The 27,043-nt window shown below is 43.1% G+C and overlaps 1 protein-coding gene across 1 annotated transcript in view; it reads right to left on the bottom strand.

Moving 5' to 3' along the window:
- KIF1A (kinesin family member 1A) overlaps nt 1-27,043 on the bottom strand; it is a 115,264-nt gene that overhangs the window by 26,539 nt on the left and 61,682 nt on the right. Inside the window, exons 24-37 of the mRNA XM_056849277.1 lie at nt 26,527-26,705; nt 25,381-25,518; nt 23,961-24,209; nt 17,706-17,824; nt 13,386-13,471; nt 12,550-12,688; nt 11,800-11,968; nt 8,891-8,981; nt 5,553-5,671; nt 4,970-5,025; nt 3,534-3,642; nt 2,482-2,548; nt 1,525-1,609; nt 375-480 (exon numbers count right to left, since the gene is read on the bottom strand). Coding sequence (XP_056705255.1) covers nt 375-480; nt 1,525-1,609; nt 2,482-2,548; nt 3,534-3,642; nt 4,970-5,025; nt 5,553-5,671; nt 8,891-8,981; nt 11,800-11,968; nt 12,550-12,688; nt 13,386-13,471; nt 17,706-17,824; nt 23,961-24,209; nt 25,381-25,518; nt 26,527-26,705 — 1,712 coding nt within the window. The remainder of the gene's footprint in view (nt 1-374; nt 481-1,524; nt 1,610-2,481; nt 2,549-3,533; nt 3,643-4,969; nt 5,026-5,552; nt 5,672-8,890; nt 8,982-11,799; nt 11,969-12,549; nt 12,689-13,385; nt 13,472-17,705; nt 17,825-23,960; nt 24,210-25,380; nt 25,519-26,526; nt 26,706-27,043) is intronic.

Raw genomic sequence — 27,043 nt, 5'->3', positions numbered from 1 at the left:
AGTAAAGGGGAGGGGCTTTGGAAATAAAACCTCCTCCCACATACTTAAGGCCAAACAACACATAACCTATAACATGTCAGGAAGCAGGGCAAATATGACCCACCATGGTCATTTTGGCTTGGGAAAACAGTGTGGGAGGGAAGGCTGAAGCCCTTTCTCCTCCTGTCTCCCTCTCCTGAACCCTGGCATGCTTGGGAAAGTTAGTTCCCCAGCATCACATCTGTCTGCAAAAAGTCAGATTGGTGTTTTTGAGGCTCACTTGTGCACAGTTAACATGTAGTTTAGCTTACATTCCCTGAAGACCTTCATGGAGGCCCATTATGCCCCAGGTTATATGAACACAGCATGCTAGGAGACTGCATGGTCAAACTCACCGATCATCCTGGGAGGGAGGGATGTATCCTGATGACAGTATGTTCAGAGAGAGGATGTTGGGGTCAATGAGGGATTCATCACCTTCTGGAGTGTTTCTGATCCGACCTGTAAGCAGAAAATAATGCTCAATTACTTTCTCCTTGCACTGCCTGAAGGGAAGTCAAAGAGAGTATGGCCATTTATACATGGGAGGTTTTGCCTTGGATTTACTGCTCTCTAGATGCACATTTTCCCCATCCAAATTCTCAAAACTCAACAATAAGCCCCCATGCAGAGATTTGAGAATTCAGATGGGGAAAATGTGCATCTAGAGAGCAGTAAATCCAAGGCAAAACCTCCCGTGCATAAATGGCCTATGTCTCTGACACTCTAAAGTGATGTGATGCTCTTTAGCTGGGATACAACCCTTACACCTGTTCTCTCTTGTCAATTTTGGGGTCCAGATATGGCTGCCAATGCATTTAAACACTTCTCACCATATAGATCCATGCTGCTTTGAGAACAATGAGAGGTAGCAGCGGGCCTATCAGACTATGACTATTTCTCTCTGTATAATTTGGCAGCCTCTCAGAATTTGCCTACATAAGCAAAGATAATTACTTCAACCAAGCCTTCCAGCCCCTGAGGTTTTAGGGCTAGACCAGCTCTCCACAATGTGCAAAGCAGATGGCTTTCACTGTACTATATTCCATAGGGTTGCCAACTTCCAGGTACTAGCTGGAGATCTCCTGCTATTACAACTGATCTCCAGCCAATAGAGATCAGTTCACCTGGAGAAAATGGCCGCTTTGGCAATTGGACTCTATGGCATTGAAGTCCCTCCCCTCCCCAAACCCTGCCCTCCTCAGGCTCTGCCCCCAAAACCTCCCGCTGGTGGCAAAGGGGGACCTGGCAACCATAATATTCCAGCATCAAGTCTAAGTTCTGCCTGACTGAATTTACAACCTGTAGGGATGTTCTTATGTTGTAGCCCAACCAAAAAAAGAAAGGGGAAGAAAAAACTACTTTGAGCCCCAGTGGTTAGCATCTGTATTCATACAGCAGCCTCTCAGGTTCCAGTAGCATTTAGGACTGACTGCTCTGCTCTGTTCTTTTCAGGCAACTGTCTGAAAGGGTAGGGAAAGGGGGGCCAAATCTAGCTTTGCTTACCCACAACCAGCTCTCGCACTTCCTTCCAGTGGATGTGGCTGCCTGTCTCATGCACCAAGGTGACTGTGATCCTCCTCTGGATACCCTGCCATCCACCGTGCCCAGAGAGATAGGAGACAGTTGTTACAAGACTTGTGACAGTTGGTGGAGCTGAAACCTTTCACCCTCTGTGAAAAGGCCAGGCCCCCTTTTCAGTGATTTTTCAGGTTGCTTGCAAAGAGGAGCAAAAATGTTTGCCTCCTTTAAGATGACTGCAGCTTGGCCAAGAAAGGGGGAAGGATGCACTCCCCACTGCAGATCACATCCCTTAAAGTGGTCCTTCAAGGAGGAGGAGGAGGAAGACGAGTTGGTTTTTATATGCTGACTTTCTCTTCCACTTAAGGAAGACTCAAAGCGGCTTACAATCACCTTCCCTTCCCCACAACAGACACCCTGTGAGGAAGGTGGGGCTGAGAGAACTATAAGAGAGCTGTGACTAGCCCAAAGTCACCCAGCTAGCTTCATGTGGAGGAGTGGGGAAACAAATCCAGTTCACCAAATTAGCATCTGCAGCTCATGTGGAGGAGTGGGGAATCAAACCCGGTTCTCCAGATCAGAGTCCACTGCTCCAAGCCACTTCTCTCAATCACTACACCAGGTGATCTGTAGCATGGTCCACATTCACCCTTCTCTCTCAACAGTTTACCAAGGGTGGGGAAAGGGTGCAGATCCCTCTGTGGATTGTTTACTTAGAAGTCCTCTTTGCCAAGAGAAGGGGAAGACTGTAAATTGTGCTGCCAAAAAGCTCCAAAGGGCCAGTCATTTGGGGCAAAACATGGTTATTTTCCCCATGATGGATGGCTTGTCTTTGCTTTCCCTCCTAAATCAGCAACTTCTGTGCTGAAAACAAAATCCCATGCAAATCTAGTGCAGCACTAGTCAGGGGTCAGTGGGCTCAAGGGATGGGACAGGCAATACCTGGTGCAGCAGGAATGTTCCATGGCAAGGCATTCCTCCACGGTGATCCACAACAGCAGGGATATAACTGGAAAAGAGAACCTCGGTGAGACAATTATGGAATGTCTGCCCGAATCACCAGCCCCAGAAACAGGGCAAGTAAATCTACTGTTAGTGAGCCTCATCTGTGTTCCCAACATTATCATGCTAAAGACATGTCCACATATTAGTCTTTTTCCCCCCACAGGACAATCGTGTGCTAGCTTTGCACTGAAGTGAAATCACCCTGGGCAACCACACAACTGTGATTCCAAGCCACAACCCTACAAAGGGACAATTAGTGCTGCACCACATTACTGTGGTTCATGCCTTCAGGCATAATGCTGTAGTTGTGATGGCTTGCCCCATCCACCCTTCGGTTTCAAAGGACAGTAAAAGCTTTGTTATCTGACGTTCATGGGGAACAGGGGTGTGCTGGATACCCAAGCTTATTGCTCTGTCCCTTTCTCTAACCCAAAGGAATCCACAGCGACCAAATCCAACTCCATCTGGAACGCCATAGTAACTGTCCTATAGTAATTGGCAATGCTGGTTACCTAAGCATTCTGGATAATCAAATCCCAGATAACAAAGCTTTTACTGTACAATGTTTCTCATAACTACCCTTGATGTTTCAGGGCAGAAAGGAAGGTGAGAGAGCATGGGATCACAGGGAGAACAAGAACACTCAAGCCCAGTGAAAGGTGAACAGTAAAATATCTTCTCAAGTGAAAGGCATTCAGAGTTAAGAATTAGGAAAAAGAAGAGTTCCTGGTTCTACAGAAACTTGTCCCAAAATAAATTATTATGACCATATTGTACAGCCCAAAGATAGCACATTGCATTATTCAGGATAACCTGCTAAGGAATTTATTGATGCCCTTTTCTCAATAGGCAGTATTTTACCCTCTTTGACATTTACATACACACTATTTACTTATATAGAAAATAAATAAATACATCCCAGGAAAGGGAGGGGTATAAATGAAATAAAAGTAAAAGTTATATGCCACCTCTTGACTTGAGTCACTTACTCGCCATTAGCCTCCAGCTCACAGATTTCAAAGAATACCATCAGGTCGTACTTGCACTGGCAGGGGCCAGCGCTGGGCCTGGTCATGGCACTTAGCTTTGTTGCAGGCACTACAACAGAGAAACATTGGAATTACAGGGCAAAAATAAAGGCAAACAAATCTGGGTGAGCTATTTGGTGTTTTAAGATCTCAGTTCATCTCCTATTGAAGTATGTTGATAATCCAGCCCTACATATTTCACTGAGGGCTAGGAGAGCCTTACAAACAGGTCCATAAAAGTTACTCAACCACAAGCTATTTTTCTGTCTTGTCTGCTTGCACCCACATTAGTTGTCTGCATTCTGAATGAAAGAAGACAATCTTTTTCACTACAGATGAAGAGCTGTTTGCAAGCACAGGTTAAGAGAAGTATGCGAAGGTTTGAGATTTTGTGGTGACAGAGGTTAAGTATAGGCCTTGGGATGAAGTCACCCAAGAAGAGACCAACCTACTAACCACTTGGGTGTGTATGCTGAGAAATTGGGTTATTAAAGGTGCATCCTTGTTGCAGGGCATGTGTGTGTTTTTAAAAGGACAGTAGGCTGAGAGGAGAGTCCAAAAAGGGTTTACATGGTTAAATCTCTGCCCATCCCTATAGCTGAAGCTTAAATGCCACATTGGCACCTGACTAATTGTTAAGCCTGGAGGGGTAGTGTAGTAGAGACAGGCTGTGGAAATGGCAGGGGAGCAAACAACTGGGTGCTTATTAGAATGCTGACAAAAGATTTTGAGCAGGCTTATATAACCTGAGTGAAAAATGAGTGATTTCTCTTGTTTTTCCAGGGACAGACAGGAAATTAGTAAAGGTAAATTAATTGAGGGGGGATTGATTTAAGAGGATCTGACGGGAAATAATTTTGAGGTAAACAAACTGAAGGAAATTAAGGGGGAAAGTAGTATATATTTATCAAATAGGAAAAATTCAACATTGCTTGGCAGGGGATGATTTGCTCGGAACTGATTTTATGGGAACCAATTAAAAGGTGCCCAAGATACTGCAGCCACTCCCCATGCCAAAATGTAGAGGGATAGCTGCTCTTGCTAACATCAAGCAACTTCAAATTGTGATCATAGTGTCGGGAAATCAATAAAAGCAGTGTTAGCAGAGACATCCAGTGTAAACAGCAGAGTTCGCAACTGATGAATGATCCTCCCTATGGATCTCAGTGTCCCTAGGAGCACCCCTACACAACAGCCTGATCTCTCTAGCACTGGAAGTATACAAATGTCAGAACTGAAATGTGCTTGCTCTAATTTGGAGTGTCTCATCTATATGGGGGTTACACTCCTTATGGGAACATCAGAATACCAAACCACAACAGTCTTCCCCCATCTCCTGTCCTTCTGGCTCTTAGGTTCCCACTAATGACCATGCTAAAGAGTAACCTCTTTCCTACCTGGTTTGGACAATGGCATGACCCGTGGAAAATGACGTCGGGATGGTCTTAGGGGGCTGTAAAAAACCAAGGAACACCAATTAAATAAAGGCAACAAAATGAGAATAAGGATGAATCAATCCCTGTGGGTGGATGAGTTTAGGCTAGTCTCCCCTCTCAGCCTAACCTACCACACTAGGTTGTTGTGAAGATAAAATCAGGATGGATGGGAACTCTGTGCATGCCTCCCTAAGGTCCTTGGAGGAAGGGCAGGATAAAGAGAGAAAGACAGCTTACATTTGAAAGTGCCAGGGACCTGATCACTTGACTGTGAACTCAGGGGGTAGTCAGAAGTTGTCTTCACCCACCCAAGAATCAAGATTAACCAAGGTTTTTGGTGGCTCATTCACACATAGTCCTGATGGGTCACCTGACTAGTTTACATCAGGCTCTCATGGTTGCCCAGACCAAGACCTACATAACTTTATCAATGTAAAAGCATTATGTGCCCTCAGACTATTATCTAAGTTAAATTTAGCTGAACTAGAACCAGTGAAAAAAAAGCAATTCATTGGGTTCCATTTGTCATGCAGATGATACATACCTGAGGACATCCTTGCAGAGAGGGGGGAAAGGATGCTGCTGGTAGTGTCCAAATACTTCAAAGACAATTGGCTGGCTCTTAATGTACTCAATGAAAGATTTAGTCACCTCCACTGCAATCTAAATGACAGGACAGAAGGGGTTAAGCATACTTATCAAAGAAATGTAAGTTAAACAGAACAAGAACAAGTCAAGACATGTATGGTTAAATGGATGGACAATTTCAAAAAGACGATAACTTTTCAACAATGGGAAAGGCTCTGGACTAAATCAATTAAATTCACGGCTAGCAATAACTTACGTGAGAATTGGTATAAACAGTTTTTTAGATGGTACATCACACCGATGGATATAAAAAAAATGGACGAATCATATGATAGTTGGTGTTGGAAATGTAAAGATACAGATGGAACATAGTTTCATATGTGGTGGTCATGCAGTAAAGTCAAGAAATTTTGGATACAAATGCATCAAGAAATGCAGAAAGTTTTAAAAATCAAATTCCCATTGAATCCAGAAACTATGTTACTAGGAATTGAACCTAACAAAATGGACAAAAATTTGGGAGAATTATTTGCCTATATGACAACGGCAGCCAGATTGGTGTTGGCAACATTTTGGAAACAGGAAGATATTCCAGATGCGGAAAGGTGGCAACAGAAAATGGAAGAATTTGCTGTGCTAGCTAAGTTGACTAGCTTGATAAAAGAGAAGACAACTGATGAATTTCAACGAAAATTGGAAGGGTATATTGATTATGTTCAACAATTGGGATAGATTCGTAGGAATAATATTTAAATTAATGTAAAAGATTTTTGAGATGTAAGATGAATAGACTCCCCGAAGGAGTATAAACTGTGTATGAATGTATGTGTGATGATATGTTTGTTTGTAAAATTTTAATAAAATATTTATTTTTAAAAAAGAAATGTAAGTTGAAACATTAATTAGAAGAAGAAGAGTTGTTTTTTATATGCCAACTTTCTCTACCACTTAGGGAAGAATCAAACCGGTTTACAATCACCTTCCCTTCCCCTCCTCACAACAGACACCCTGTGAGGTAGGTGGGGCTGAGAGAGCTGTGACTAGTCCAAGGTCACCCAGCTGGCTTCATGTGTAGGAGTGGGGAAACAATTCCAGTTTACCAGATTAGCCTCCGCTGCCCATGTGGAGGACTGGGGAATCAAACCTGGTTCTCCAGATCAGAGTCCCCCGCTAAAAACCATTGCTCTTAACCACAACACCACACTGGTGTAGTCAAAGCTTGCTAGAACAACTCACACACAATTTCCCATTCACTTAAGATCCGAGCTAGCAACACTTAGCGTTGTATATGTGACTTTTATTGGGATGTAAACTTGCTAGAACTTTAGGCAGAGTTATTACTCAATATTTAATAAAGACCAGTAAATTTATTAGCAAGTTCTACCACTGGTTAATAATATTTTTTGTACTAAACAGACTCAATTTGCCACTTCCTCAGAGCTCTTCACACATCCCATCCCACTTAATTAGAAACAAAATCAACATGATGTTACACTCCCAAGTCTTAAAACAAGCCACTTTCTAATTACAAAGTCCTAGAAGCACCATAAAAATTTTCTGGACAGAAAAGTATGCACAGTCAACTGCATCTAGTAAAAGGCAAGGTGGTATTAGAAAGGTCCAAGTTTCAAACCTGCCACAGATTCAATGTGTGGTTTCAGGCAAGTCACTATCTTTCAGCATTGTCTGCTTGATGGAAATAATATTGACCAACTATTGCAAGGGTTTGCTGTGATGGTATCTGTGGTGCAGGATGTGGGAAAGGGGCAAGACACCTTTAAGAGGTTTGTGGAGTCACGGTCGGTTGTATGTGGTGATTGGGGGCTAAAGTCGAGGGAAGGCGTGCCACTGCGTTGGCAGGGGTTGAGAGCAAGGCGCGTACAAAGACTCCACAGAGAGATTCCAGGTGGCAGGGCCAAGTTAGGGGATGATTTCAGGAAAACAATGGAAAGGAGTTGGGTGGCCAAAGGTGCGGAGGGAGCACGTGCCCCAGCCCCATGGAAGGTGCAACATGAGCATGGGGAAGGGAGTGACTAAAGGCAGTCAGGGGAAGAGAGTGAGAACTGCCTTGTGAACCCTTGTATGAAACTGCAAGAATTAAGGTTTGTGACTGCTTAATGGACGAATGGAAAGCTGACTGTGGCCAAGCTTCTGAAGCCTCCTGTGATGGCCCCACAAGCAGGGCATGGGACTGTGGAGTGAGACCCAGACACTACAGTATCATAAATAAAACAGCAAAATCAAGAAGAAAATAATCAGGTTTCAATGGAACAAAAACCTTTTCTAGGAAACCAATCATGAGGAAGGATAAACGTAGGGTTGCCAGGTCCCTCTTCGCCATCGGCAGGAGGTTTTTGGGGCTGAGCCTGGGGAGGGCGGGGTTTGGGGAGGGGAGGGACTTCAATGCCATATAGTCCAATTGCCAAAGCAGCCATTTTCTCCAGGTGAACTGATCTCTATTGGCTAGAGATCAGTTGTAATAGCAGGAGATCTCCAGCTAGTACCTGGAGGTTGGCAACCCTAGATAAAAGCCAAATCTAATAATACTGAGTCGGCAAAAAAGCCCCAAAGAAAAGCACTGCCTTGCAGGCACAAACAACAGAACAGGGGTGGCTTGGCTATTAAGACCACTGGGATGGCCTGGGTGGAGATAATACCAACACTTTTCTATATATTAATCTATATTATGCATAGACGATATCATACAGTTGTTAGTTTCAGAGATAACCATTACTAATGGCCCTTATTCATGCAGGGTGTGTGTGTGTGTTAGGGTTGGCCAACCTCCAGGTAATAGCAGAAAATCTCCTGCTATTACAACTGATCTCCAGCAGATAGAGATCAGTTCCCCTGGAGAAAATGGCCGCTTTGGCAATTGGACACTATCATGGCATTGAAGTCCCTCCCCTTCCCAAACCCTGCCCTCCTCAGGCTTCGTCCAACAAACCTCCCACCAATGGTGAAGAAGGACAAGTGTGTGTGTGTGTGTGTGTGTGTGTGTGTGTGTGTGTGAGAGAGAGAGAGAGAGAGAGAGAGAGAGACCTACTATGCCTAACATTAGGATATTGCCAGGCCCCTAGCATAAGGAAGACTCCTCAAACTCACAGCGATGCACTTTTTCTTACCCTTATTACTCATCAAGTGGTTGTAAACTGTTCTTGATATTAAAAGATACTACCATTAACAGTCTCCATAGCTATCGCAAAGATAGCTCCCAAGGCAGCATTTCTGTCTTGGGTGCAGGCCCTGCATGAGAAGTTATCAAAAAGCAGCAGCTTCAGAAGTTGTACTAACATTTTGAACATGGTAGAAGCCAAGAGGTGGCCCTCGTCCTGTGTTCTTCAAGGGTTCTGTGGAGAAGGCCTCATCATGGCGGTGGATGAAACTGTAAGAAGATATAGATTCTCTTATTGTTGTTGAAGATATTATTCCTAGCCTTCCGGTGTTAGTTTCTGTTTGCATATAACTTAATTGTATATAAAGATATTATTTCGTCGGGTCTGTTGTTCATAGTAGATTTCTAATACAGCAGGAACTATTTTTATTTATTTACAAAACTTATATCCCACCTTTTAGTCTAATCAAACCAATAACAATACTCAACAGAAGCAATGATAGGCCAAGAGAGGCTGCTATAATGATACAAATGAAGAAGTGAAATTTTGCCACACAGAGTTCACAAAGGGACACGTCACTAAATGAGAAACTGCACAATGAACCTGTAGACTATCAGTGCAATCTTAAGCAGTTATAACCTTCAATTACTTAGAAGGGAGAAACTCTGCTCAGGACTGCATTAGATAACATGCAGTGTTGCCACATATGTGCAAATTGCTCTATGTCAATGCACAGCCCGTTGCCACTATGGGTGGACTTCCCAGTGTTTGTACACGTGTCAGATGCAAACACTTATGATATACATACAGAAATGGCACAATAGGCTGCATATAAAGGAACATAAAAGAGGCCACAGAATAAAGAAATCCTAGATTGTTTCGGTTACATTTTGGGCAATTTTGTATAAGTTATTGTTTTCTCATTTTTTTGTGTTTTATGGATATTTTTGTTATATTGTTGGATACTGTTTTATTGATTTTTTATTGAATTGTTTTGTCTTGTCATCTGTGTGAAGGAAAAGCACCCTGCTTTCCTTCTATGAAACACTGGTTCAGGCTTCAGGCCTAGTATTCTCTGATATTAACCTTTGGAGCATTAAACATTGAGGGGCCTGGAATAACAAGCCGGCTTCTCACAAATCACAGTGGAATGTACTTTCGTTTTTAGAAGTACTCCTTAAAGGTCTCAAGGTTGGAGATAAACAGCAGCCCTGACTTTACAGCCATTGGGGGCAGCACCAACGATTTATCTCCTTGACAACAAATGGGTCATTAAACGTTATCTCTGAGTTGGAGTCTTCCCAGGTGCCTCGCATGTCTGCAGAATGCGAGTCAGCGGTAACACTCGTGACTGAGAGATGACCTGACAAATTAATTCAGGGCTAATTGAGATTCTCGCCATTTTATTGGCTAAGATGGCCATAGGCCGCTAAGATGGAGGGAATAAAATGAGCCCTGTTTGGACTTAGAGACATGGAGGCTTTTGGGATGCGCGGGCGCATCCTGGAGTCTTTCATCACCTTTTGCTTTGTCCCATAGAACGAATCTATGCTTGACTGAGGAGACCAGCATGCTGACACCCAGATGCTAACTCTTGGACTGTGGTAACTCTTTTGCATATCCAAAAGCTTTGCCAATTTGCCTGATTGCCTAAACCTAAGCCAATTGCCTTTCTGATGAAATGTGTAGTTAGATTATTGAAGCTTTCTTGTTTTATATGCTAACCTGCCTCACGTTTGTCTTTCTGTAACGAGCACAAACTTTTGAATAAACTTCTAGTTTATTATATTTGATGTGTCTAGTGGTTTCTGTGGTTTTCCCAAGCCTGAATCCTAGTGCCTAGATTGGCTTTGCTCATGCTATCTTTTGTGTAAACCTTTTGGACAGTGTGAACCACTCTGACCAAGTCTCAGCTTGGCAGAGGAGACTCACCCTGTATTTGGAGCTTGGCAAGGGTTGCTCTGAGCCCTTTGCCTGGAGGCTCAACCTTTTGACTCAGAGCTGGTGGCAGCGACCCGCTCAGCTCAAGGCGGAAGCCTGGAGTTGAACGTTTTGTTTTGTAGATTACCCAAACCTAAACAAAGAGAGCCCAGCTGGTGGAGACCGGTTGGCGCTCTCTTTGACAATCTGCACTCGGCACCCAGTTTTCTGAGAGATATGTGGCCTTTTCATTTTTTTTGAAATAAATTAATATATGTATACAAATTCATTAGTTGATCACAACTCATTTTAAGCAACATTAAAAGTTTGTTCCTTTTCATCTCCTATTGTTGGGGCATAAACAGATGTGACAAAGATAATTCAGTCTGTAAAAGATAATCCAGAAGTATGTGAGAAGATGATTTAACCCTACATACCCTGCTCTGTTTTGCTAATAGAAAGGGGATTCCCCTCATTTTCACTGGCATTTTAAAAGGAAAAAAAGATGGGGTTAACGTCTTTTTTCCCTTTAAAATGATAACAATAGTGCAGCTAGACCAAATCCCATTAGCGAAATCAAGCATAGGTCGAAGTGTTAAATCCCCCTTTCCCTTCATTGAAGACCCCACTCTGAATCATAGCTGCACACAGACTTTTATGGATGGACAGAGATCTGTGTTTATTGTCACGTCTGTGTGCCATCTTAGCTGCAGAATGTGCTTGATAACTTGAATGGCTATCACATGGAAAACAACGTGAAATGGAATAGAAGATGAGATAATTAACTACAAGGGATCTCAGATCGGAATGAACAGGGTCCTTGCAGCCATGTATGCTCAGACATGCTTTATTTGGAGCAATAAAGCATGTGCTCTCTATGGACAGAGCCAAAGCCCATTCAGTTTTCTCCAGTGAGTACCAAGGCAAGCTCCTGTTGACTTTTCTTTCCATACAAAATTTCGGTTCTCCATGTTCCAGACTCTACCCTTTACACCTTTAAAATATTAGAACAATTTTGATAGACAACAACTCTGTTAAGCCAGGGGAGGATAGGACAGCTAATGACCCATAAAAGGAGGGGTGATCAGTCTCCAAAGCAACCTGTGCTTCCACCTTGAAATTCTGTTTATGATGAACTGTAAATGAGAATGAAGGACTTTGTCTTACTTAAACTGGCAGAAGATGTCTGCATATTCCGCTGAGATGCTAGATGCCTGCAGAACGGTCACTCTGAAAGTGAAGATGCTACCCAACTTCAAGTGATCCAGGGCTGTCTCTAAAGGCCCATCCATAGCAGATTTTTCTGAACTGTCCAGAAACATATCCTCTGGAGTGGCTGAAGAAACATAATCATAAAGCTGTAAACAACATGTATAAGTACCACATTTTATATCCTGTGTGGTACAAGGCATAGTAACCTCCACAGGAAATCCTGGGCACTGAGGGGAAAACATTGTTCATCCTAACACCATGCATAGGCCAAGTGCTGAATCTTGTAGTGGAAATACTATTTTTAACAAGCACAACTGAGTTGCCATATTCTAACATCCTTATGTAAAGAAGTTATGATAAAAAGAAACTGGATAGTAGATTTCTCAGTCCTGAGGCCAGAGTCTCACATAACTTTTATTAATCAATGCTCCTGACAAGAAAAAAGCACATAGAGCATAATGCAAAACTGGTTGCAGAAATGCTGTCCTTTCACATTAAGCACACTGGAGAGCCAACATATTAAACAGTTTTTACTAAAAAGATACATCAGACATTTTCTCCACTTCTTCACCATGAAGCTAGAAATGAGCCAACAAAGTTTCTTTTTCAGTTTTTGCACATGGGGAGATCCAGGAAGTGTCTCAAAACTTTTCACTACTACAAACAGAGCTCCCCATCCCCTTTATGCCCCCAATGGCCTTTCACCTGCACAGGTGTTGTTGTTGACTTCATCTGCTGATGGCCCAATGTCAGTTATTTGCCCCTGTCCCTCAACAATGCGCAACTCCTCCTGAGAGGTTCCAGAACGGGACATTCCCACCACAGGACAGGTCTCAGACTGGAACTATAAGGAATAAAAGAAAAGAGATATAAGTATACTCTTATAAGAGTATAAATGAAACAGCTAAAGGTATGAATGGCATTATTAGTTTCCTCTTTCCATGGTGTATTTTTAATGTTTTAAACCAGTAAATATGAACAATACAAAGCCAAGATACAACAGCAAATTGACAACAGCTGATTCAAGGAGAGAGGATCTTGTATAGTGCCTTGTATTTACATTAGTGAACAAGAATGATATAGATTTGTAGCACTAGTGTTGTGCTGTTGTATATTTTGTTTGAAATCAAGCACCAACTCCCCCCTCTCTTCTCCCACATAACTAGCGGACCATGGCTACAAGACTTCAGATGTTTCCAGAATTGATTGCCACTTCACATAAATAAAACATACAGCTAGCTCTAATTTCTATATGTTACATGTAACCAGCTGCAAATTTAAAGCTATCTTTTGCTTAGCATTGGGGATGACCTAAAAAACAACTGGATGGATGCCAAATAAATGCCATGGGGAGTTTAAAACTGTGGAGATAGGAGCCCTTGGTGTTACTGAAAATAATCCCTCCCCACATTTTACCACACTTCTAGTTCTGAATTGTTATGCAAATTGGTTAATTTATAAGAAGCTGGATAGGGTCAATGCTCATCATGCTATCAACTCCAGTGGATGAGGAACAGTCAGTGCTGCCTTTCATGCCATACCTTCTCAAAGTGCTGATCATCAAAGGAAATTTTGGCTGTTCCAGACTGCCGCACTCCTGAGCCATAATCTGGTGCTTCTTCATCCGCTGGAAACAGGAATGCAGTGAGAAGTTATAGTTGGGAAAGAAAAGCTCACAGTTCCCAATAAATTGAGGACCAAAGCCACAGTCCTTCAGGATCCGACATTTTCCAGATGTACCAGTTTGTCTGGTTAGACTTGGACCTGCTGCCCTTTTATTTTATTTAAAATGTTTCTATTCCACCTTTCCACCCAATTAGGTTCCCCAAGGCGGCAACCATCTAAACATTTCAACATTTAAACATCAAGACATGAAAACAGCAGTTAAGATATATAAGTATATATACAATATTTAAACAATTCAATAACATGATCAATAAACATGCAAACACACATAACAACACAACCAGTGAGCAGGGCCAATAACAGTTAGTGGGAGAACACCAAACCGAACAAAAAAAAGTCTTTACCAGCTGGCAGAAGACAACAATAGAGGAAGACAGACGAATCTCCCTGGGGAGGGAGTTCCAAAGTTTCAATGCCATGTCCAGGAAGGTCGATTCTTGGGTTGCCCACCCATCCAGCCTCAGATGGGGAGGGTACCCAAAACAGGGCCTCTAATGATGATTGGAGTGGGCGGGTAGGCTCATATGGGAGTAGGCTGTCCTTAAGATCTGTATGGCTTGGGGCCAGCATATTGCTGGTGTTGACTTTTAAAGTCCTGCGTGGCTTGGGGCTAGCCAAGGTCAACACCAGCAATTTAAATTGGACCTGGAAGCAAATTGGGAGCCAGTGTAGATGGAACAAGACTGGAGTAATATGGTCCCTAAGACCCTTTCGGCTGCTAACCAGTAGAAGATGCACATTCAATGGCATCTTGTTGTCTGGTTAGACCCTTTGTTGCCACTGAATGTACATATTCTACCAAGTATACCTGCAACTGTAGACATGGAAAATGTCACATGTAGTTACTCCCTGAAGGCCCTATAGACAAACTTTTCATAGTATGTCAAGAAGGCAGCACTGAGCAGCCATTCAGGGCAAATATGGATACCTACTACGATTTGGTAGCATCAGGACTGATACTCATCTAAGATGAGTATACACATGGTAAACAAGTTATCTGCGTGGTTAACTGTGTGTCTAAAAGCATCAGCATGGCTATGATGAAGGAAATTTAAAAAGTAGGTCTGTCTGGTGGTCTGTATGCATTTTGAAACATCCAAATGAGGAGGAAATAAGCAAAGGTACCACTAAAACCCATATGTTTGCATGATTCAAGTTGGGGGGAAATGCCTTTGATAAAATTGAACATGATACAGCAAAGTATGGAGACTAAGGGTGTGCACTCAGATACTCCCAAACTGAAATTAAACCCAAAATTAGCTGTTTGGAGTTGGCTCGTGGAGATCCAAAATGACTCAAAATATCCCCCAAATTCTGGGAGTAACAAAAATTTAACGCCTGGAATTTCAGGAGAGTTTTGGTTTGGGGAAGGCAGGAGCAGTGAAGGAAAGAGAGGAAGCCCAGAGCATAAGCTGCTAGTGATGGGCATCTCACCTTTCTTTAAATTTTAAAGTGCTATTATTTTCTGTGGGAAGACTTGGCTCCCACCCACTAACAGGCAAAGCCAGCTAACAGTTGGCAGTGGAGTAGACCTGGTCTTTGGAGGCTAAGACTTCTGGCCATTATTTACTATGTCCTTTTAGTTTAAAAGCTAAAGGAAGGACTGAACCAGCCCCATGCTTACATGGTCAGCATCAGCCCCACTGGGGGCTCTAGGGCTGCAGAACAGTCCTGTCTCCCAGTTAAAGTCCCTACTGCTGGGGGGAGGGGGAGGCAGACCTAGCCTCCAAAAGCCAGGCCTTCCCATTGAAAGTAACAGTGAAAGGGATGAGAGAGGCCCAATAACAGCTGATGATCAGATGGGCCACCTTCCTCTCTCTCCCTTCCTCCTTCTCCACTCCTGCATGGGGATGGGAGGAAATGGATCTTGAATATTGGTTTAATTTTGGGTTGGTTTTCTTTCTCAGGGTGCCAAATTGGCACCTTTTGGGTGCCAAAATACCCAAAAATTGTGCCCCTCCCCCTGTTACAAAACTGGTACTGAACCTCCCAAAATTTTGGCACTTCACAAATTAGGACCTTAAAAAAAACTGATCTGATATTAAAATGGAAACAGAACTGGCTAGTCCAGGGCTCTGCCATCCTGTCGGCCAAGATTGTATCTCCTGGTTTTTCTCCCTAACTCCCCACCCCAGAAGATGATTGCACATCCAGGAAATCCAGATGGCTTGAGCTTATTTTATTTTACTGTGTGACAGAGAAATTCTGCAACATATGCTTATACAATGGTACTCTTCTAGTACAATGGGAATATGAAAGAATGCCTTTCTACAAAAGATACTTAGATACAAATATAAACAGCATGTAACCATCTTATAAAATATTAATTTAAAAAAATCTAAAATCCCCATTTTAAAGATCCGCAAGGTCAAGCATTGTAAAGACGATACACCTAAAACCTGAGGACTATTCTTTGGATATAGGAGAACTATTTAGACACAGACTCTTTTCTAAAATAGCAGGCAAATGCTTTAATTGTCACATAAACATTCAGTACAAGCGCTATGGCCTAACCATGTGCATTTAAGAATTTTGGTAAACTGCAGCACAGACAAACCCCTTTAGTCTTTGAACACATGAAGCTGCCTTATACTGAATCAGACCCTTGGTCCAGCAAAGTCAGTATTGTCTACTCAGACCGGCAGCGGCTGTCCAGGGTCTCTGGTAGAGGTCTTCCGCATCCCCTGCTCACCTAGCCCCTTTAACTGGAGATGCCGGGGATTGAACCTGGGACCTTCTGCATGCCAAGCAGATGCTCTAGCACTGAGCCACAGTCCCTCCCCTTTGAATGATATACAGACTGCTTCCATGCATTCAGACACCCTTGCCAGTGACAGGTTGCAGAAAAAACTCATTGCAGCACTTGTCGTGCTTGGCATAGAAAAGGGAGGCTGAATCTTACAATTAGCCTTCACTATGGGCACACTGTGGCTGTGTGATGGAGAACAGGTGCAGCAAGATGAGCAGTGAGAGCATGATGCCTCCTTGAAGCACTTTCAGAAATTATCAATTGGAGCAGCACAAGTAAATATGCTTTGGAACTGTAACAATGCACAATTGCAAAGCATATATATTAAGTCATTCCTCTAGAATGATCATGGGAGGTCCCGCTGGTGCAAGGGCATAGAGGAAACAGTTTTAAATCTGTGGTTTGTTCACTTGGAGAACAAATTGCATACACTCCAGTTAACATTACACAACTGTACTAGGATAATATGTTGCAAAGGTTCAGCTGCTGCCAAAAACCACTTCCATGTTATTGAAAATCCATGTGGGGGCTACGTTTGCAAGTAACTTACCATCTGGATTGGCCTGATTGCATGAAAAACACCTATAAAAGCATTTGGTATTCTTGGAGGGCAACGGCACGGGTTATGTGGTAAGCTGCTTATGAATGTTGTGCTACACCCCACCTTACTCTACCCCATGCCACTCAGCAGCAGTTTTGGATGGCAATCGTGACACCTGCACTACATGCCTCTAGGAGCAGCCCCCGTGATAGCAGCCAATGCAGAATAAGAACATGTGTGCCAGAGAGATCAGTGGAGTGACGCTAAAGGGAAAACTGATAGCCCAAGGGTGGTTGCCTAGTTGTACAGTATCTCATCCATCCTGAAGTGATATGTGGTGTGATAATGTACAGTAGTAGGGGCCACAGGAGCTCAAACCACCTCCTAAGAGCTTCTCAATTGACCCCTCAACATGAATTTTCAATCACAAGCACACCCATTGCTATATTTCATATGCTTTTTTCCACACAAGCATGGCTAGTTCACATGTGCGTGTTCATGGAAAGAGACGTGCATGTGTGAATACAGCCATCCACCAATCAACTGTCGAAGACAGACCTTTCATACCACCTCTCCTCATAAACAATGCTATTCAACAGTCACATTCATCTGTGACTCATCCACTGTTGAGCAATCAAATACATGTGTCAGTCCATTGTTGATTCACACGTCACCTCTTCCTCTCCTGTGTGAACAGTATGAGAAGTTCTGATAGAGCCTTCCCTTTATTATGCACCAAAGTTGCCCCTTCTGACAATCTGTCAAAGGGCTCTCTTACCACTGCCTTCTGGCTTCATATTAAAAATGAGTTTCTCACCAGGGGATATAAAGAATGCCCATAGAGGAATGACTAGAACGTCACCTTACACCACCTTCACCTCTTACCTGAAATAGCTTGAACAGCCACACGCAGGAATCCTTTCACTTCTCCCTTCTCACTGACAATGGCAACACGATGGACCAGAGGCACAGGGTACAACAAGTTGCTGAGATACACAAAGGCTCTGGAAGGAAAAGGAACATAGGAGAGTGGTCACTGCGCCTCACGAATGTGCTTCTCCAAACATACTCCATAGCCGATGGCAGCTGGGATCACAGTTCACCGCTCACATCACAACATGGCGCTGCAAAGCAAAACTAAAGAAAGGCAGCCACGGCCAGCCGGACAGAGAGGGGGACTCAGCGTGCTTAGAACAGAGTTCCTGTACTGAGCAGTGAAGCGAAAGCATAGCGAGTTAGTGAGTGCTAGCAGAGCATACTTCTCATTCTGTCATCTCCCGTGGCCGAAGGGAGGGGAGGGGGGCTGTGCTGGTGCAACAAGGAAACTAGAAAAAGGACCTGTGGCACGAGAGACCAGACAACTAGTACCCCAGGTGCTGTAATTCGTCCAAGGTCCTGCTGCTGAGTAACAGTGGGGCAAACGGGACAGAAGACAGAGGGAGCAAAGGGCAGGGGGGGTCAGAGGGGAACAAAGACAGAAAGAATGGGGCGGGGAAAGAAGAGGGTAGGAAAGAGAAGTGACAGGGGAGAGTTGTGCTATTCCTCAAGAGCAAATTTCCAAGATTTGAAAGACAAAGGGCGCTGAATTTCAAGCCTGCTTCAAATGAGATATTTTTGTCCTTAAACCATTATCCAAGAAAGAAGACAAATGCCCATAAAGATCATAATACACTGTAGCCACCCCCCTTTCAACCAACTAATCTAAGGGCATGAATGGCATCCCAACCTACTAACAATTCGTGGGCAAAAAAAACCCCACTGCTACACTAGGGGACAAAATTCAGTATCCTTGACATAAACAGCACCTTCTGCTGAGTTTACACAAACTCCATGGCTGACATTCTAATGCTGTGTGATGCTTGTACTGTGATATTCAGTACCTTTGTATTGCTGCAGCACCCAGTGATAGAAACAAATGAACTGCTCCTACTATCAACCTGCTTCTAAGAGAGGACAAGCTTCTATTCAATGGAAGGAGAATTCTGAGAGTCACCATGGGTCCCTAGACAAAACTTCCCTATGATCCTGATCCAAAACAAATATCATAACAAAACCAACTGCTTGGGTTCTTGTTACAGCAGAAATGCAACCAGCCCCATCTCTCTCTTCCCCTCTCCTCCTGCCTCCACAAAGTTAAAAAAGAACATTCCTAAGCAGGGTCTGATTAGAAGGAAGTTCCATTTCATTAAATGGGGCTTATTCCCAGTCTTCTGTCTCCCTTGCGTTATGTGTCTTTTAAATGTAACATATAATATTGAGAATGAGGTATCATAGCTCCATAACATGCATTTTAATGTGAATTACACTGGCTTTCCTTTTTTACAAACTTCCCCTCCATGTGTATAGCTATATCAGCAGAATGAGAATTCACTTCATCTGATGCAACAGATTCTAACCATGAAAGCTAAAACTACAATGTCTGTGTGTTTTTTAATGCTGGCACAAGATTCCTTTTCGGTTTTGCCACAACAGACTAACATGGCTATGCATCTAGAATTTGATTCTTCTAATTACTCAGTTTGTGCCAAGATTTTACTAGCACTTAGCCCAAGAATTTGTTTTCTGAAAGAAAAATATTTCTGCGCATGCACAAAATGCCTTTCCCTCAACTTTGAAAAATTATGCCATCCTTTCTTCTCACACACTTTAACAATTCAAAAGTATACTTAAAGATGCAGAGGAAGTAGTGGGATCACTGAATTATATATTTTAATCCCTCTGTAAATATGAGGGTAGGACAAATACATGCCCTGAACCTTTCAAACAAATAAAATAAGAAGCTTGCTGGATCACACCAGAGGTCTCTCTAGTCCAATGTCCTATTTCCCAAGCTAGCCAGCCAGATGCTTCTGGGAATCCCACCAGGAGGAAATAGACAACTACCCAAACAGTTGCCTCCCAAAATTGGCATTCAGGTATACAGTGCCTCTGAACGTGGAGGTTCTATTTGGTCTTCATACCTAACGGTCACTCATGGACCTGTCGCATTCATCCGTCTAATCCCCTTTTAGAGTCTTCTAAACCAGTGGTTATCACCTCTTATCGTAGTTTATTTAGAAAATTAATTATGCAGCATAAGATGTAGCCTTTCCTTTTGGTTGATTTGAACCTACTGCTAAACAAGCTCACTATGGGTGAACTCTTGTCAGTTGGGCAGAAATAAATTCCCAGTTTTCATTTTCTTAACCTCATTCATTAGTTGATGGGCCACTATGTAACTTATACTTCTATATGAGCTTTCATAATTGAGTAAAAGAAGCAGGGGCAACTTTCCTTACCTCTTTCTGGCCAAGCCATTCTTGCCAAAATGCCCTCTTCTCCTATCTATTAAAGATTCTGGAAACTCCCCTCTTCTCTTTGTATCCCCTATATCATTTACTCAGTTTGCACAGCCCGTGTTTCTCAACATTTCTCTCTATAGCCGTGTGTCTAATTTTGTAATTTTATATTTACATACATACATATACATGTCTTCCAAAATGGGATACACTTGTTATATTGGATGAGGTGGGCTCCAGTTGAAGCTTAATGCCTACTGTAGCAATGTTGTATTTGCAAAAGACCAAGTATCAGATGTCTCACCAATGCAATAATAATAACAACAACATATTACTTGAACAGCATTTAAAATGTAATTAAAACACTTCTGATTATTAGGAGATGAGGATAATTCTGATTTCTGATCTCAGATGTCATATATGCTTTAACCAAGTCTAAAACAAGATGCATTTTAAAACCACAAACACAAAAATCTAGTCACATATTTCAGATAGAGTATTGTTTACTTTGAAGTAAACTGGAACTAAGGAATTAACTATTCCACATTTACAATCATTAATACAGATCACAGAGCATGTAAAGAGCGGAGAGGGGAGAATCGCCCTTAAGCTGCTTTAATAGATTCTTGGGAAATATTAACTTGATACCCCCTTCAGTTTTTATGTGAACAGAGATTTTTCTGTTCTACTATTACATATTTTCAGGGCTGCTGGTGGGGTGGGGGGAGGACTGGGGGATACAAAATTTAGGGGCCCTAATTCCTGCTGGATGTCTCCCACCAATCCCACCACCACCACAGCCTGCTGACACTCAGGGGGACAGTGGAAAGAAAATGGCAGGCAAAAGGGGGGCATGATCGGCAACACCAGTGTGATGATGTAATCTAGATGTCAGGTGATGCCATATCATTTGCCAAAAACTCTATGGATAAACGACAGAGTTTTGGGTGAATGCTAGAGGGTTACCCTAGCGTGAGGAAGTAACTTCCAGCTTGTGCCGTACGTTGCGTCATCATGCCTGGGGTGCCAATTGCACTCCCCATTGTAAGTCCTCGCCTCCCAAAGTATTCCTTCTCTCCTCTCTCCCCCCACATTCTAATTCTGCTGTATTTTTCCCCATCTTATTTCCCACTCCTTCTCATCCATACCCTAGGTCACACAGAGCCAGAAAAAAAGGGGTTCACTTGCCCCATGCCATTTCTGCTAGTGAAAACAGGACAGGAGGGAAAATGGAAGATCCTTCTCTCCCCCCCCCCAAAAAAAAAGATTTCCTCACAGTGTTGAGAGTAGAAGTGCTGTTGAAGGTGATATACATCGGACTGAGAGTCTGAACATTAGGGTTGCCAACCTCCAGGTAGTAGCAGGAGATCTGCTATTTCAACTTATTTCCAGCCGATAAAGATCAGTTCACCTGGAGAAAATGGCTGCTTTTGCAATTGGCCTCTATGGCATTGAAGTTCCTCCCCTCTTCAAACTCTGCCCTCCTCAGGCTCTGCCCCAAAAACCTTCCGCCAGTGGCGAAGAGGGACCTGGCAACCCTGCTGATCATGCACTGGTGACCTGACACGCCAGGCATTTCATGTATTTCAGCCCTAAGAGGAAGCTTAAGATATAATCTGTTAGAATTCTGTTCTAACAATACCCAGTAATAACACATTATGAAACAGGCTGAAATCCAAAAGACTGAAGAAGGAATCATTTGAGAGCTGGAGAGACTGAGAGACAGAAACAGTAAGAAGGGAGAAGGGGAAAGTGAGGGAGGGGAGGACAATAAAGTTGAGGACTGGATAAAAGAAGGCAGAAAGAGGGCATGTATCATTAAAAGAACTGAGTAGGACAGAGGCACTAACCACAAGATTGGTGAGGTGCAAAGACGGCATGCTCAGACCAAAGAAAAGCCTTTCAAAAGGAAGACAAAAGTGAAAGAACCCCCAATTTTGCTAAAGCTTTGGAGATAGAGCCAGCAGCTAAAACAATAAAAAAGAAAAAAGAAAAAAATCAAAGACAAGGATCCAATCAAAGCACACTTCACGAGAAATGTGAACGGCACAGCTGCTGCATGGGGGAGTCAATTTTGGGTGACTCAAAAGACCCCCAAGAACAGTTCATAGGATTGGGGGAGAGGGTGTTTCCTCATTGAGCTATTTGGTAGTTTGGCCTGTTTTGAAATCTCAAATCCCCCAAAAGGAGAAAAAAAAAAAAGGAAGAAGCCAGCTCTTTCGGTCTGAGACTGCAGGACTCTTCCCCCAGACTCCCTCGCTGGCTTTTCTAAGCCCTTTTCCTCCATCGCCTGCTCACACTTTCTTGAATCCTACTTAAAAGCAAGAGAGCTAGGGGTTACCACCTCTTTCCTGAATCCCAAGGGAAGAAACTCACTGAGAATAAAATGAAGCCTGGTATAGCTTCTGAGCAATAAGCTCTTGTATGTGACCCTGTTAAGGACAGAGGGTTAAAAGGAGAGAAATATTTGGTCCTGCCTGAGCAAAATGGATAAACCAAGCCTCTAGCAGAGACAAACAACAGCCAGAAGAGCAGTGACTCATTAGAGTATGCAGACATTGCCAGAACTGGCCGATTTTCTGCTTTTGTACATAAGAGGAGGAGTAGTTGGTTTTTATATGCCGCCTTTCTCTACCACTTAAGGAAGAATCAAACCGGCTTACAATCACCTTCCCTTCCCCTTCCCACAACAGAAATCCTGTGAGGTAGGTGAGGCTGAGAGAGTGTGACTAGCCCAAGGTCACCCAGCTGTCTTCATGTGTAGGAGTGGGGAAACAAATCCAGTTCACCAAATTAGCCTCCGCCACTCATGTGGAGGAGTGGAGAATCAAACCTGGTTCTCCAGATCAGAGTCCACTGCTCCAAACCACCGCTCTTAACCACTTCACCATGCTGGCTCAGTGATGATTGGGGAGGATGTTCTACATTTACAGTATCACCTGCCAAGTCAATTTGCAGTCTCAAAACAGCAAGGATAAAAGCCTTTGACTACCATATAAGGAAATGGGGACTGACCACATTTGCCTCAGAGTAATAACTGATCTCTAGTGAGGATCTCTGTTGAACTGCAATGTGGCAGAAATATCTCCATTCTTCTACCAGGCAGGAAAATTACAGCAAATGATGCTGGAAGGATGTATTAAGTGCCCTCTCAATCACATCCTGGAGTTTGTTTTTGCAACCTAACTAAGTTACCACGAATGCTAACTTAAATATCTGAAATGCCAGTCTTACACTCTATGCTATGTAAGCAAGAGATGCTTGCACTATTTCTTCCTGAATGGGTTTACTTCCTACTAGTAGAACATACCATCAATATTTCCTGTGATATTTTTATTTCAGAGGTACATCTTCGTACCCTCCCTATTCCTTTTTAAGAAGCAACTGGAGTGCCCATTATCCTCATGAACTACATGGCTTCAAAAAGCAACCACTAGCTTTAGTGGGCATCTCAACAAACGTAGCAGAAAACTTAAACTATGAGCACATTATGGACTAGTTTATTAGGAAGCTTCTATACAATGTGATTTGTAGGAGATCTTCTTGCTTCTGAGACCTAGATTATAAATTGTATTAAAAAATCTGCATCTGGTAGAGAAAACTCATAACTGCAGAAACTTTGGTTCTGCTGACCTCCAGTTATAAGCGGTCACCTCTCTGGAAATAATCTCTTGTTTTTCTCATTGCCAGCTATCTCTCTATCGGTTAATCCCTCCTTAAGCCTAGTCAGATGCATACTTTTTTGTCCTCTTAGAACTCATCTGTCCCTGAGTGCCTTGACATGGGAACAGTGTCAGAAAGCAGGTCTCTTATGCGAAAGAGCTAGTTCCTTCCCAGCATGCTCTCCTAAGACCTCACCAACCTTCCTACTAAACTGAACAGGGGGGAGCGGTCGTAAAATGGATCCCGGCCATCATACAGTGGGTACTCCGGAAAGATGTCTTCCTCCAGGTCCTCCTCCTCCTCCTCCTTCCCCACGTGCTGCTCGTCAGCAGGCTCGGTGATGTCGGAGTCAGGGTTCGAGAAGGTGGGGGAGGGGGTGAGATCAGCCATGCGCTCGCTCATGCATGTGTTGAAAATAGGAGAGCTGTTGCAGCCAGAGATATCTGAACTAAGGTTAGTACAACAAGATAGGAGACAGGTTAACACCAGCTATTCCAAACACACAGAGAGACTAGGCTTGCTTTGCCTTTTCTGTTACACCAAGCAGCAGAGTTAATACGGAGGGGAAGGGACAAAACCTTCCAGACCAAACACATCTAACAGAAGAGCCACCAATGCCATCAGCTGAGAACAGGGAAGATCTACTGCATTCTGTAGGAATCCCCCAAAGATCAGCACTGGAACAATTATGTAGCTTTGTAAAGCAACGGTCTTCTGGCCCACTAGCACCACCCCATTGTAAATCTTGGCAATGGGCCATACCCCAGATACTTCCAAATATGTTAAAATTCAATGGCATATCCCATTAACCTGCTCTTCAACAATTCCCAGCTGATGACATCACATTTGTCCAATAGTTGCATGGGAAGCACATGAGAACACACATTATATACTAGGCACTATATAGGCTGATATTTACACTCCAAATCACACACACCACACACACACAAATGTACAAATCCTACATCAGAGTTCTTAATCATATCCCACCCTGGACAACATGTTTTTCCAACACAGTATTCACTCCCAACCAACTATGAGGATCTTCTACATGGTAATATGCTAATGACTACTGGTCAGAATCCTATAGTATCTGTTGGTAATGGGTCCTACCAATGTAAGATTTCAAGCTTACAAGAAGAAGTCCTGCTTATAGGACTACAAGCCTGTAGAAGCATGTACAATGTGGGCTATGATTGTCCTCCTGGATCACAGAGATCACAGAGATTAAAACATCTCTTTTGACCTTGTGGTAGGAAATTCCAACCATTGGGGCCAGTGTTTTTGAGGCGTATACTTTGAGCACCATGTCATTGGACATCAGGCACAATTTTGCAAAAAACTCCATGCATGTGTGAGTCTTGGAGGTAAGAAAGAGACACCCACAGCTCTCAGACTGCCCACTCAAGTATATAAATGTGCAGTGCAAAGAAAGCTCCTCATAAAGAGTAAGGTGCTATACAGTTGTCTTGATATATGATCTAGTCCTCCAACTCACTGCCCCACTGAGGAAGCAGTAGTTGTCCTGCATGGCACAAGTTGCCTTTATTTAGCCATGCAGCATTTCCTTCGTTCGTGTTTCTCTGGCTTAGCATGATAAGGCAGATCAAAGCTCTCACCTGCCAACCAGCCTGAACCAAGGGAAGCGGTCATAAAAGGGATCTCCGCCAGTCACCACATTGTCACAGTCTTCTATAACACTAGAGGGCACTTCAGCCGCCCGGTCATACATCTCTCGCATCAGATCCAACCTCTGTCTGCAATGGTGGAAGGGGAGGGGAAGTCAACACACAAAATAGTAGCTGTGAATAATTCCTTTCTGGTGTACTTGCATCCACACCAACATTTTGTATACCTGCCATCAGAAGCTGATCGTCCGCTCACTAAGGACACACTAATAAAAGGAGAAATCACCTTCATCCCATGGTTAAGAGAGAACCTCAAAATAATGAAGACTATTTGTTCAGAATTTACAGCAAGGAACTTTCTTGACAGATTTTGGCACCTATTGAGACAAGCGCATGTGCAGAAACCAGATTTCAGCCTGCTGTTAACAATCATCAAAAAGTGGAAACATTAGTGGCATGCCAAGGCTCGGCCTAGCTTTAGCACAGGCCAGTATGGTCATGTGAGATCTCTGCTTGGGATCAAACAGCAATGTGGGCAATTAGGGTGGCTATTCTGGCCCACAGAAACATAGGTTAAAACATCTGTTTCAATTTTGCTGTAGAAAACTCTATTTGTGGTGACATTGGCATATTTGGCATATTTTGAACACTATGCACAGAAGACCAAGATTTGTGATCCTGCTAACGTCTATAAAATGTAACCCACACCTGCTTTTTTAAGAAGAGTAGGAGTTGGTTTTTATATGCCGACTTTCTCTACCACTTTAGGCAGAATCAAACCGGCTTACAATCACCTTCCCCTCCCCACAACAAGGTCACCCAGCTGGCTTCGCATGTAGGAGTGGGGAAACAAATCCAGTTCAGCAGATTAGCCTCCGCCACTCATGTGGAGGAGTGGGGAATCAAACCCGGTTCTCCAGATCAGACTCCACCGCTCCAAACCACCACTCTTAACCACTACACTAAGCAGCCATGTAAACAGGCCCTCAAATAATGTACACTGAAGGTTCCATCTCTCTTTGGTAATAGGTCTTTATCAGTTTGCAATTTGTATCGGAATAGTCATGACTTCTGTCAAGGCAACGTTAAGAATGCTTCAGCCAGATGCTGTGGTGCTATTAAAATATCTCAGTCTACCTGAGTTTTTCCAATGTCCAGTAATGGGTTGCTCCATTCTTCTGGTCCTGCACCTCTACAGCCACAATGGTCCTTGGGAAAGGACGTTTCTCACGGTCTTTGGCAGCATCCGGAGGCAGCAAGTCCGGAGGCAGAGGGGAGTATAGAGTGTCTGTGAGAAGCACGAACTGAAACTGAACCTGGAAGTGAATAACTGTGGTTAATATTGGTTCATGTCAGAGGTCACAACATGGGGCATCCTGTTCTCTTCCACTGCAGCTATGATATCAAGATCATCATAAAGCAAATAGAAATCTTGAAAATGCACTCTTTTTGAGACAAATTAGTAACAACTACATTTGGCTGATCTGTGGTCACACCATTTCTTATACAGTCTTTTTAAAAAAGCTCAATAATTACACAGAGGTACCTTTTGCCAAGGCAAATATGTTGTTTTAAGGCCAATAATACTATGCCGGTATGATAATATGTGATCTCTTCATAGGATCAAATAGTAATGTGGAAAGGGATGGTCATC

This window comes from Euleptes europaea, chromosome 5 (assembly GCF_029931775.1).
Source record: "Euleptes europaea isolate rEulEur1 chromosome 5, rEulEur1.hap1, whole genome shotgun sequence".
NCBI lineage: Eukaryota > Metazoa > Chordata > Lepidosauria > Squamata > Sphaerodactylidae > Euleptes > Euleptes europaea.
The sequence above is the reverse complement of the archived record's forward strand: the minus strand, read 5'-3'. Positions and strand labels throughout refer to the sequence as shown.